Here is a 12,099-nt window from a genome sequence, read left to right as displayed (position 1 = left end):
CCCCCCCCCCAAAATATGCCTGATGTTCATCACTTGCGTGAGCTTGTTTTTGAATCCTTTAGTTCCTAAGCTTTTAAAAAACCTCTTAATCTCTTAATCTAAACTTTTAAGTTTGTATTGAGAAATCTAACTTTTTATTTTTATGTTGTATAGATTCTCGACAAATATAAATTTTATGTTTAATAAACTATAAATTTTTATTTTTATTCTTTATCTATTAGTGAAGTAAAATTTGAAGTCTTTAAATATGATTGTCGGTATGAACTATTGAGGGACTGTTGAGTGTGTTCGATATTTGTTTTATTAAAATTTTAAAAGTTTATTATTTTAGTATCTAAATTCTTAAATCCTTTGCAATAATCCTCATTCATAAATTTTAAAAATTAAAGTCATTTATTATTATTGTTAAAATTATTTAATTTGATGATATCAAATGCCCATGTTTAGTTTGATAGGGTCACCGAAAGCACCACTAAGACCCCTAATTTCGATGTTTTTAATAATAAATTGTAAAATTGATTAATCTTTGGAGAAAAAAGCTAAATTTTTTGGCTGTTAGCTAAGCTTGAGCTGAGAATAATTATTAAAACACTTAAGCTCGACAACTTTCAGGTCAAAATCTATTTTTTCTATAAAATTTAATAATTTAATTCCACTTTTCTAATGTATATTTTAAATGATTTTAATTAATTAAAGCAAGTTAATATATAAAATACATCTTTTTTATATTGAAATATATATTAATTTGAATTTAGTTCTTCAACCTGTGGATTAGATTAGAGATTTGAACATTTTAGATTTAGTCAATATATACAATATCTTAATTGGTTAGATACACATTTAGCCACAGTATTATAAATTATAATTGTATATATTATATGCATATGAAATAGTTACTATTATTGCTATTATAAACTAGTAATTAATTATATATTGTCTTTAACATCACGCAAACAACAATTAAATCTTTAAAAAAAAAAAAAGTCCTCTGTAAATTTAAGAAAAAATACACACACTTATTATTAAAAATAAATCCTGTTACAACAATATCATTTTTAAAAATTAACATTCAGTTGAAAATGGAATTTAAAAAAGAAAGGTAAAAAGTGAATATTTTGGAGACTTCGAGTAATACATTGTACAATTGGTCAATTATATAAATTAGAATTATTTATTTAGAAGGACTTGTAAATTTATTAATTTACTCGAAGCACACATGACGTGGCTTAGGGCAAAAGACCGCGAATGTTTCGGAATCCTTCCTTGAAAGAGAAAGGTTTTATTAAAATAAAAAAGAAAATTACTAATATATTAAAGTTCTGGGAGTAGTCTTCCCGGTAAGGGCGAAAAGAAATTTCGAGAACCTGATCAGCGCAGAATCCAAATCTCTCATTCGGAGCTTCATCGGAACTTTTCTCATCGGCACCGACGATGCAGAACGGAGATTACGGTACAGCTCCGTATTTCCAATACCAAAATTTTCAAAACCTTACCCTTAATCCTAGCCCTAATCCAGTTCCGATTCCCCCCGATCGCAACCAGAGCGCTTATGCCTCGGCGCCGCCCTTCTCCACCAATTATGGTGCCTCCGATTACCCTGGCTATGCCCCTTATTATCCCCCCTATTCCCAGAATCCCGATCCCCTCCCTGCCTCTCCGACTGCGCCTCTTTTCAACTCTCCCTCATCCAATTCTAGTCCCCAGACATTCAATCCCACTCCTCAATCACCCGCTTTCCCTCCATTTGAGTCTCATGTGCCTTATCAACCTCCTTCTCAGTCGCAATCGTATCACTCAACCTACGATCAGCATCAGGCGGCTCCCAATTGTGCTCCCCCTCCACCGTCCTCAATTCCCATGAATCAGAGCTCTAATTCTACCCCTACTGCTAATTCTCCGTTCTCATCCATGTATTCGGCTCCCTTTGGCTCTTTGGCACCCCCGTCGTATGAAAATCCATATGAAAGTTCGGTTAAATTTGATCAGGGAGGCGGATATGCTGATGATAGATATGGAGGTTACGGTCGAAGTCGGTCTGATTTTGGTTCGGAGTTGTACGGAAAGCGGCCGGAGGACGCGGCACCGCGCTTCGACTCTGGCTATGATGACGGTTATGGCGATGGAGTCTATGCTTACCAAGGTGGCAAAGTTGAGCCTTATGGTGCTCGTGGTACGGCTTCTAAGTCTTCGACGTGGTCTGCCGCGACGCCTGCTTTTGACGATTATGGGAGGCCGATAAATATTCCTCCGAAAAAAGATCCTCCGGCGAGTTCACTGAAAGTAGTTAGGGCGATCCCTAAGGTGGAAGCTCAAGAAGACGTCAAAAATTGGGTGCAGAAGTTCCGGGTGAAGCTTTTGGCTGAAAGTGGAGGTCAGAGCACCATGGATGTACTTTGTCAGGTATTTCATGCTGTCACAGGACAATTTTGTTGTTGTAGATATTGTCATTTATTTAATTGTCTCGTATTGTGCCTGGTCTGTAGTGGCATGTTTTTTCTCTCCTTAAGGGACAGGCTCTTTAGGCAAACTGCGGAAGATAGGTGTACATGGAATCACGAAGGCGGCTGGTTTTTATTTAAAAAAAAAAAAGGAGAAAACCCCCCATGAAAATTGTCCTTGTTCTTCTGTTACCTTCTCATCGTTTTTTGTTATCACTTTATATTTTCTTTTGCTCCAACATAGTTTAATTGTCATTAAGTTATTTTAGCACAACAATAGGACTTGGTTATTTACTCTCTTTTGTAATCATTTCCAGGTTGGTCTAGATGGCATTCGTATGCTTGATCCGAATTCTAGTCGAACGTTAAGGATATATCCTCTTGAGACCATCACTAGATGTGAAGTAAGTGGGGATGCTAGATTATTTATGGTTTCCCTGGAATTCTCTACCATGGGCTTATTATATGGTTTGTTATCTTTTATTTATGTTTGTAAGGTGTATGATTCTTCTACCCTGGCTTTCTGGTCCAAGAGCTCTGTGGATATTGAGCCACGGCGTATTAGATTACAGTCAAACAAGTACACCACCAACACGCTTCTGGACACGGTGACTGCTGCAACTGTACAGGTTTATAATCCCTACTTGTTTTCCTTGGTCTTTAACTTAAGAAAATGATTTGAAGTTTATTTAGTGTTTTTTAACCCTCTTGTTATTTCAAGATAAACATTTAACCATTTGCATTAGAAGCATTCTCTTTAGATCTCCTACCCCTGCTAATCTATGCATTTGTGATTTGAAGACATTTTTGAGCTGTAAGGAATTGCCTTAGCCATACCCCTTTGGTGTATAAGTGTATTTGCGAATAGTTATCACTTATCATGGTATGATGGATGAGTGTTCTAGTTTATCTTTTAGATCCTTTCGTTCTGTGGCTATAAAAAGTCTCAAGGCAACCTTCTGTTTAATACCAGTACAGTGTGCACATATCATAGATACACACCGATCAGTCTGTATAACAGCCCAAGCCCACCGCTAGTGAATATTGTCTTCTTTGTGCTTTCCCTTTCGGGCTTCCCCTCAAGGTTTTTAAAACACGTCTACTAGGGAGAGGTTCCTACACCCTTATAAAGAATGTTTCGTTCTCCTCCCCAACCGATGTGGGATCTCACAATCTACTCCCCTTTAGGGCCTAGCATCCTCGTTAGCACTCGTTCCCTTCTCTAATCGATGTGGGACTTCCAATCCACCTCCCTTCTGGGCCCAGCGTTCTTGCTAGCACACCGCCTTGTGTCCACCCCCTTTTGGGGTTCAGCCTCCTCGCTGGCACATCGCGCGGTGTTTGGCTCTGATACTAAATGTAACAACCCAAGCTCACTGTTAGTAGATATTTTCCTCTTTGAACTTTCTCTTTCAGTCATCCCCTTAAGGTTTTCAAAACGTGTTTGCTAGGGAGAGTTTTCCACACTCTTATAAAAAATGTTTTGTTCTCCTACCCCAAACAAGGTAAGATCTCAGTGATTCTTGATGCACAATAATGTTGACTTCTTTTCATTGAGATTGGGTACTTTTACTGTCTGTTATTAGCTAGTTATTCTAGATATTAGTAGTTGTAACTTGATATGATTCTTTTATTTATTTATTTATTATTATTTTTTTTTAAAAAAAATACAGTTTAAGGAAATGGGTGGAAGAAGTAGGCCTTCTGAATCTTTTAAGGCGCCTGAGCAGCCTACAGAGAAGAAGAAAGGGTTGGTTGATTGGGTGAACCTGATAAAGCCAGGCAACGAGGAGAAAGATCATTGGGTATCTTGACAGAGTTGTCATTAATTATCAGCTTGTTGATTTTAAGATTGTCTGAGGGTATATGCATTTACATTGCCTTTTCTGTTTCCGTTTCTAGGTACCTGATGAAGCAGTCACGAAGTGTACAGCCTGTGGGTCAGACTTTGGGGCTTTTGTCCGAAGGGTAAACTTTTTTTTCTAATAATTATAGAATATGGTTCATTAAACTGCCTTTTTTTTTAATGGATCTCAGTGTTTCAACTTTTTTCTCAGCATCACTGCAGAAATTGTGGAGACATCTTCTGTGATAAATGTACGCAAGGTAGAACAGCTCTGACTGCTGAGGAGAATGCTCCTCAAGTTCGAGTTTGTGACAGATGCATGGTACGTTATGCATAACTTTGATTTATTTGGTATTATTATTATTATTATTATTATTAAGAAAAACTTGTATAGAAATTTGTTGATTTTTAATACCATATATCCATTAAATATGTTTCTAAGAAAAACTTCTGTTGAATTTACTTTTCCCTCCTTGACAACTAAAACGTTATTATTATTCTTCCCGCCCGGGCTTATTGGGAAGTGTGGATGATGCGGGTTTATGTATTGGATTAGCTGGTGATCAATTAGCAAGCAGGCATTAGTGTGTTGGCTCTTAACATGTCTTTTCTTCTTGTTTTCAGGCGGAAGTGACTCAGAGGCTCGCTAATGCGAAGGATCTGACTAGTAATCCTGTAGGGTTGCATAGCCATGAGGATCTTGCCAAAAAACTTAAGGTATTGCTTATTGAGCATTGTGATTTCTGTAGTTGAACGCCCTTTCCTAGAGATATTCATCAATAAAAGAAAAAAATTATATCTTTCTTATTGCATCAATCTAATTTTAATTTACTTTTGTGTTGTCGTAGGATGAAATGGAGAGAAACCGTAGGTCATCAGGTAATTTGTTGTTCGGGAATCAATAATTTAAATACGCTGCTAGCTAGATGCTCCTCTATTAATATTTGGGGTTATTGTTTAAGTGTTTTTTTTTTTCTTATATAGGAGAATAAGCACTAATGTTATTGTCACTTCCATGAAATTCCACAGGATCCAAGTCTGATGGATCTGGGAAACGTATGAAGGAAGTTGCATGTCCTACTTGTACTGTGCACTTACAGGTTTGATATCTTCTTTTTTTGGTTTACGCTTATAAATTGATTTATTTAGAGTGTGGAGATTGTGATTGCCATGAAATCTTGATCAACCCACGTTCCCTTTTAAGGCTTGAAGAAAATTAGTTGATGTGGAGCATGTTATGGAGTAGTGCAGTAATGATAAATTTATGTGTATACGAACCCATTACAGGTGCAGGTTCCAAGCTCAGGTTCCGAGACCATTGAGTGTGGGGTTTGCCAGCATCCATTCCTTGTCAGCGCTCACTGACCTCCACCGTTCGTTTAGGGATGTGGTTTGGGGTAGAGTGGCTTCTTCATTATCATATTTTCCTAATAATTGGGCTTCTCTCTGTCTCTCTCTCTGAAGGCCTTGAGCCTCTATAATTTGATGTCAGTTGTGATTCCATACTATTGTTTTGTAAATGGAGTTTGTCTTTGTGAAACACACGGCTATTTTATATTATGTACAAAGTAAGTTTAGGCCCTTCTTTCCAATTCTTAGCTCATCTTCCTTTTAACACTACTATTTGTATCCAATCCATCAATGCTGTGGTACTTTTATTTTGGTCGCATAATCCTTCATTCTTGTCCATAATTATGTGATTGATTAATTATGATTATCAATTCTTAGTATATGTTGAATATATATATTTAAATTAAATGGGGTGGGGATGGGGCAAGGTGGAGATTGGGTGGGGGCGGGGACGAAAAAATATAATTGGACTCTATTTATCTAATGGGAAGAAATATTCTACCCTGGCTCTCTCATTCATCGTTAATTGTAAATTGTCTTTTTTATTTTATTAATTAAATTATATTTTGAGTTTAAATTTAGAATTTGAAATTGTTTTAAAAATATATTTTACTTTAAATAAAGAACAAAAATTGGTGTAAAATTATCAACAATTATATTGAAAATTGAGTATTTATTTCTCTTTTTGAAATAGCTTACCTATTGAACTTTTGTTTTCCATAATTTAACTTCTTTTCTTCCATTCCATTTTTCCCGCTGTTTTCTCAACTTCCTTGTTCTACGGAGCGCAGAGCTTTCTTTGTGGATCTCAAAGAACGGTAGGGAGGAGGTTTAAATATGAAGATTGCCGACGAAACGGATGAGGAGAACGACGAGATTATGATGAATGAGAACGACGAGATTATGATGAATGAGAACGACGAAATCCTCATCCCAAACGTCAGAGTTGAATCTTACGTAACGTCACTGAATACTGTATTAGGCACATCGAGTTCGCAAATTTAATCATCCTGGTAAATTCTTCTTTTTCCTCTCCGAATTTAGAGGTAGGAATTGCGAGAAAGTTTAGTTTCAATTTTTCCTAATTTTTCCCCTGTTTGATAAACAAGTGAAGAAAACTTCGAAAATCTGAAGAGAATAGAAGCTCGGAAAAGAACAGAATCCATACGGACATGGCTATTAGATTACAGGATCATCAACAGTCTAAACATGATGTTATACAGGGGCTGATACTCTTAGGATATTTGTTACTGAGTCCATTTGCTTGAATCTTCCATCTATAGTCCACAGTCCCCGTAGCCAAAAAATGGGAGTCTTAAATACAGTCTTGTTCATGATCATTTTATCACTCACTCAACTCCATCGGACAATCTTAGTATTTATTCCTATTCACGGTTCCTTCAACCATCAATTTTGATTATTATTAGTTTTCTTCTAAAGATGAAGGCCGTTCAAGCAAGCAAGTTAGACATCTAAAACATCATCAACTTCTTTTATTCAGAAGGCAACATAGTTCAAACTGAAACAGATGACTTTGAGTACTACACAACAACTTTCGAGCTGGTTAATTGCAATTAGTTCTCTAATCTTCTGACCTACTACTCTCACTGGTTACGACAAATGGACTCCGGACTCGATGTTTTCCATTGCTCCAAGTTATTGAGCCAAAGGCTTCTTTCTTCAGTGTGGACACAGTTGAGGTGAACACCACTTTGTAACTCTGCTTCTGGTTGTTCTTTGAAAATTCCAATTTCTCTGGAATCACCTTGACATCTACTTCCCCAGGTGCGTCCACACTGACTTTGTAAACTGTTGCACCATCACCACCAACATTTGTAACTGTTCTCACTATTTTCTTGCTTTCGCTGCCTTTCAATTCGGACACTGCTATTGTTGGGTAGTTCATGTTGGATATGTAGTCTGCATTAGAATCCTTGGGGCAATCAAACCCATCAGGAACAGTATTTGAGATGCTCTTTATGGTGGACCGGTTATAGCCTCGGCCACAAAGGTAGATTAAGTAGTCAGTTGTACTAGTTTCATAGACTAGTCCTGGTTTTAATGCTCCGGTGGTTGATATCTCTCCTGCCCCATAATCATAAGGTGTAGCTACTGATCCCGTATCCAAAGTCATCGGCGATTCTAAGTTATTCGTTTGGATTGCTGTGAAGTTTTCGTGAGAAAATTGCTCATCAGTAAACATGTTCAGTTCAACAAAAAATTTAGTGAGGTCAATTCCTTGCCTGTTGTCATGATGGCCGACTTGATTGCTGAGGGACTCCATGTGGGGTTTTTAGATTTTACCATGGCCACTACGCCGGAGACATGCGGGCAGGACATTGAAGTTCCTGAGATCACATTGAAGAGCGGCGAATTTTCTGGTTGTGGAGTAGAATTTGTGTCATTTCCAAGCCAGGCTGCAAGAATGTTCACTCCTGGTGCTGATATGTCCGGCTGCATCACAGTTAAATCTAAAATTTAGATTGAAATTTTGTTGATGAAGGGCAAGTATATAATCTTTCCCCTCATCCTTCCTTCTTCCCTTTGAAGCCTGCCTTACCTTGATCATGTTTAATACTGCGGGATTGGGCCCTCTGGATGAAAAGTATGCTATAGCGGGCGCTGGCTTATAGTTTATTACGGTCAAGGTGGGCAGGATTGTAGCAACTGGGTTCCTTCAGAAAATATCAAACTCGGTTAGGCCATTGAAGACCACGAAGTTCAAGTTTTGTTGTATCCAGGATGATTAAACAGAGGATGGTTTGAGCTTTTACCTGCTTGAGTGAACATAGGCAAGGACCTCATCGCCATCCTTTGAGCTAATAGCGGTGATGGGAGAAGTAAATTTCTCTGCCACTAGCTTTGTTTGGTCATCGATCAGAACTACCCCGACCCCTCCAAGGCTCTCCACTGTTTCAGCCTGACCTTGCCAATAGGAACCGCCTCCTTCCTCACTGCTCTCACAAATAACTATCTTCCCCTTCACAAGAGCTTCGTCCATGGAGCCTTCAGAACAAATCCTAAACAGAGACACAACAGCCAGAGGACTCATCAGAGAGCTTAATGAGGAATCTTATTAGCCAGCAGCAGCATCATATAATGTCTCATCTCTTACATACCTCGCACTGTCTTCACTGCTACTCGATTTGTTGGCCGATTTGCCATGTATCAGTGGGTATACAGGAGAGCTTTCAAGAGCAGAGAAATTTATACCTTCTCCCTGAATTATATTTCATTGGGTCAGTTTATTTGAGATAACTTAACGCGGTGAAGGAATTTAAATTACCTTGATCACTTTTTTGTTGCCCAGCACAACATCAGACTCAAAATCCCTATCAATGGTGGAGGCAGCCACTGTTAGAATCCACGGCGCGTCGTTCACCACCGATCCCGGAGTGGGGCCGTCGTTTCCAGCAGAGCAGACAACTGTAATCCCCTTCTCAACTGCATGAAAGGCTCCGATGGCAATGGGGTCGGTCGTCAATTCCGGTTTGTAGTAGTAGGGCACACCGAGAGATAAGGATAATACATCGACCCCATCGTTAATGGCATCATCAAACGCTGCCAGGATTGACGATCCATGACAACCATCAGCCATACAGACTCTATACATGGCGATCCTTGAGCCGGGGGAGCCGCCCTTGGCCGTCCCGGCTGCTAGGCCATAGTAGGATGCATTAGCCACTGCACTGCCGGCCGCTGTTGAAGCCACGTGGGTTCCATGTCCAGCTCCGTCTCGAGGTGAGTGGAACCTTATCCCGTCGCTCTCAGAACTTTCGTAAAATCTTGCTCCAATGATTTTTCTGACCCGACAAAACATGTCAAACACACACACACGATAGTTCCATGATTTTTTATTCTCTAACAGCTTCCATCTTTAAATTTTAAATAGTTATGGATTTTTAGCAACACTTACCTGTTACAGTTGGAGGAAGTGAAGTCATCGCCAGCCATGCACGTGCCTTTCCACCTCGACGGTATCGGAGGCATACCCTCGTCTCTAAAACTCTCGGATTCCGGCCAGATACCTAAATTTTCCGGCGAGTTGTTAGAACCGTGGCAACTTGTTATACGGTGCAGTGCAGAGATTAATGGTTGATTTATTGTTACATATTTAGTTACCGGTGTCCAAGATGCCGATAATGGTATCGGACGGCTGAGAGGAAGAGGTCGGGGGATCTGCCTTGGGAGCGCTGTCGATTTTGACGCTTGTCTGACTGACCAAGAAATCCCATGAATGAGTTGTGTGGAGCTTCAGTATTGGATCTGGGAAGACCGAAATAACTCCAGGCCTTTGTCTCATGGCATGGGCTTCCTGCTCTGACAGACGAGCTGCGAATCCTGTGAACCCATGTTTATAAGTCCGTACCACTGCGTTTCCATTCCTACGTACCACACAAGAAACAGGGCATAATATGTGTGAGATTTTGAATTTGCTTTTTCAAGAAATTGGGATGTTTATTAAGCTTTACCGCCTGTTGACAGAGGTAAGAAGGCGAAGGTAGTCAGTCCTGGACGCGGATCCCATGTAGACGATATAAACGCCATTGTTCCCAGCTGCAGCAGCAGCTATTTTAGCATTTTCAGAAAGAAGCAAGAAGATGACACAAACCCAAAGGAAGAGCCAAGAAGAAATGGTTTGCATGGCGGGTTGGCTTCTGTTTTGAAATGGGTAATTAGTTCCTTGGATTTCAAATCTGTTCTGCTCGCTGAGTGCTAATTTATATGTTCTTGCAGATGGAAACTGGTGGTCGAGAAGAATGGAAAGTCATGATGAGTTGGTGGGTTTCACTGATGAGAGCACGCGCACTGCCGAAATGTCGAGCTTTTTTCCTATCCACACGTAGTGCGCCATGGTTAAAATGGTGGCGGACTGATGACAGTGGCGATGGTGGAGATTTGGCGATCACAGGTAAGATTTTTCCTTTTTTTTATATGCATATTAGAATGGATGAATGAAGGGCATAGAGGATGCTTGTTATTATTTTGGTAACAAATTATAGAACCCAATCAAGTTCATTGCCGTCTTAATTTTGTTGGGTCACTTGAAAATCAAGATTGTGAAGAATTTTGATGGCTTGTTTTAGGGATTCATGCGGAATTGATGTTCGTAAATGATGGTGGAGGTTGAGTGTTGTTATAAACTCATACAAATATATATCTATTTGATATATTTTAAAATGTTGCCCTTGTTTAAACCCATCGTTCATGTGTTGATCATCAGCACACGATAAAATGATAAGTCTATTACACACTCCAATGGGTTATTTAAATATAAAATTCTTCACCTTCCTTATCTTCCCAGTTTCCACCATGATATGCATATTTATCGAATAGAATCGTCTTTTTTTCCTTAAGTTTAATAAATTTAATGTTTTGAAATATTAAATAATAATTTTGATGATGAGGTGTGATAGAAGAAGAGAGTTTCGGATTTGGTGCGCCACTACAACCCATTCAGGNTTTTTTTTTTTTTTTTTTTTTTTTTTTTTTTTTTTTTTTTTTGGCTAATATTGTTAATTCTCCACTTTCCATATCCAACATTTCTTCTAACTTCTTTGTAACATTCAGATGATGGACTGATCAGGCAATGACTGTGTACACTAATTTCTTGTTTGTGCTCTCCAATATTAGAGTCTTAACCTCTTTAATTTTTTATTTTTTATTTTTATAAGTTGTTAATGAACTACTGTCTAAATAGCCCCCTAAGAAATGCAAATCAAGTAAATGAGCATAATTCAAACAAGGACTTCATGGCCTTTCAGGTTTAGGGACAAAATAAGGGGAGAAGAACATGAGATTTGGTAAATCCGACAAAGACACCCACTAGAAGCCATTTTTGTGAGTGTTCTAACCTGAGGATTCCCAACCTAAACCTTCTTTCCTTCTTTCACGATTGGAATAATTAATAAACATTTTTCGTATCCTCAAAAACTAGCCTCTTAAAACTGCCAAAATGAGCATGACAACAAATGGCATGACGCATAGAAGAAGAGAGAATTAGCAGCCAGACGCTATGCAAGTAACGTATATTATCCTATCCTAACCAGCGAGCACTTGAACCATTGGAAGAACAAAATTATGATATTTCCACACAGTAGCTAAAAGAGATTTGTTTTTTTTCTTCTTCTTCTTCTTCAAGTATATAATTGTAGCTGTACATAAATATGACTCGCTTGAAAGATCTCTTTTTTCTTCCATTTTGTTGAGGAAACTGCACAAATGATAAAATTGTTTGGTTAGAAAGTACTATGATAGCTATGGATAAATTCCCTAGAGCTTACATCACAACTATTTATCATCTATTTACATCGTTTCTTACCCAGAAAAGAACCCGCTTACGTATATTTGACTAGAGAAATAGTGGCAGATAAATGAAGAAAGGGTGAGGAGCAAATAACAAACAAATAATAGAGAAATGAAGAAATGGTGACTAAGCTCATACCAATTTTAAATCTACCTTTA

At 38.5% G+C, this 12,099-nt stretch overlaps 2 protein-coding genes across 2 annotated transcripts; one reads left to right on the top strand and one right to left on the bottom strand.

Annotated features, from left to right (window-relative positions):
- The first annotated feature begins 1,282 nt into the window (after nucleotides 1–1,282).
- Nucleotides 1,283–5,949, top strand: LOC111796908 (protein FREE1-like). The gene is made up of 10 exons (XM_023679707.1): nucleotides 1,283–2,400; nucleotides 2,756–2,842; nucleotides 2,936–3,067; nucleotides 4,112–4,243; nucleotides 4,341–4,406; nucleotides 4,496–4,606; nucleotides 4,909–5,001; nucleotides 5,133–5,163; nucleotides 5,314–5,384; nucleotides 5,572–5,949. Exons 1-10 carry the CDS (start codon nucleotides 1,432–1,434, stop codon nucleotides 5,647–5,649), a joined length of 1,770 nt encoding a protein of 589 aa, XP_023535475.1. The 5' UTR covers nucleotides 1,283–1,431; the 3' UTR covers nucleotides 5,650–5,949.
- Nucleotides 5,950–7,098: 1,149 nt separating this feature from the next.
- LOC111796904 (CO(2)-response secreted protease) lies at nucleotides 7,099–10,332 on the bottom strand. The gene is made up of 9 exons (XM_023679702.1): nucleotides 10,107–10,332; nucleotides 9,757–10,019; nucleotides 9,551–9,662; nucleotides 8,921–9,437; nucleotides 8,754–8,854; nucleotides 8,409–8,654; nucleotides 8,195–8,309; nucleotides 7,878–8,088; nucleotides 7,099–7,797 (listed from the first exon to the last, which is right to left on the bottom strand). Exons 1-9 carry the CDS (start codon nucleotides 10,277–10,279, stop codon nucleotides 7,217–7,219), a joined length of 2,319 nt encoding a protein of 772 aa, XP_023535470.1. The 5' UTR covers nucleotides 10,280–10,332; the 3' UTR covers nucleotides 7,099–7,216.
- Nucleotides 10,333–12,099: the final 1,767 nt, after the last annotated feature.

Source organism: Cucurbita pepo, chromosome LG06, assembly GCF_002806865.2.
Source record: "Cucurbita pepo subsp. pepo cultivar mu-cu-16 chromosome LG06, ASM280686v2, whole genome shotgun sequence".
Taxonomy (NCBI): Eukaryota; Viridiplantae; Streptophyta; class Magnoliopsida; order Cucurbitales; family Cucurbitaceae; genus Cucurbita; species Cucurbita pepo.
This window is presented reverse-complemented; position numbering and strand designations above follow the sequence as displayed.

Excerpts from the sequence above, each read along its gene's own strand:
- LOC111796904 (XM_023679702.1), bottom strand. The coding sequence starts at position 10,279 with ATGCAAACCATTTCTTCTTGGCTCTTCCTTTGGGTTTGTGTCATCTTC. Across the intron at positions 9,438-9,550 it reads ACTTCCTCCAACTGTAACAG|AAAAATCATTGGAGCAAGAT; the intron begins GTAAGTGTTGCT and ends TTGTCGGGTCAG. Across the intron at positions 8,855-8,920 it reads GCAACAAAAAAGTGATCAAG|GGAGAAGGTATAAATTTCTC; the intron begins GTAATTTAAATT and ends AATATAATTCAG.
- LOC111796908 (XM_023679707.1), top strand. The coding sequence starts at position 1,432 with ATGCAGAACGGAGATTACGGTACAGCTCCGTATTTCCAATACCAAAAT. Across the intron at positions 2,401-2,755 it reads CCATGGATGTACTTTGTCAG|GTTGGTCTAGATGGCATTCG; the intron begins GTATTTCATGCT and ends AATCATTTCCAG. Across the intron at positions 3,068-4,111 it reads TGACTGCTGCAACTGTACAG|TTTAAGGAAATGGGTGGAAG; the intron begins GTTTATAATCCC and ends AAAAAAATACAG.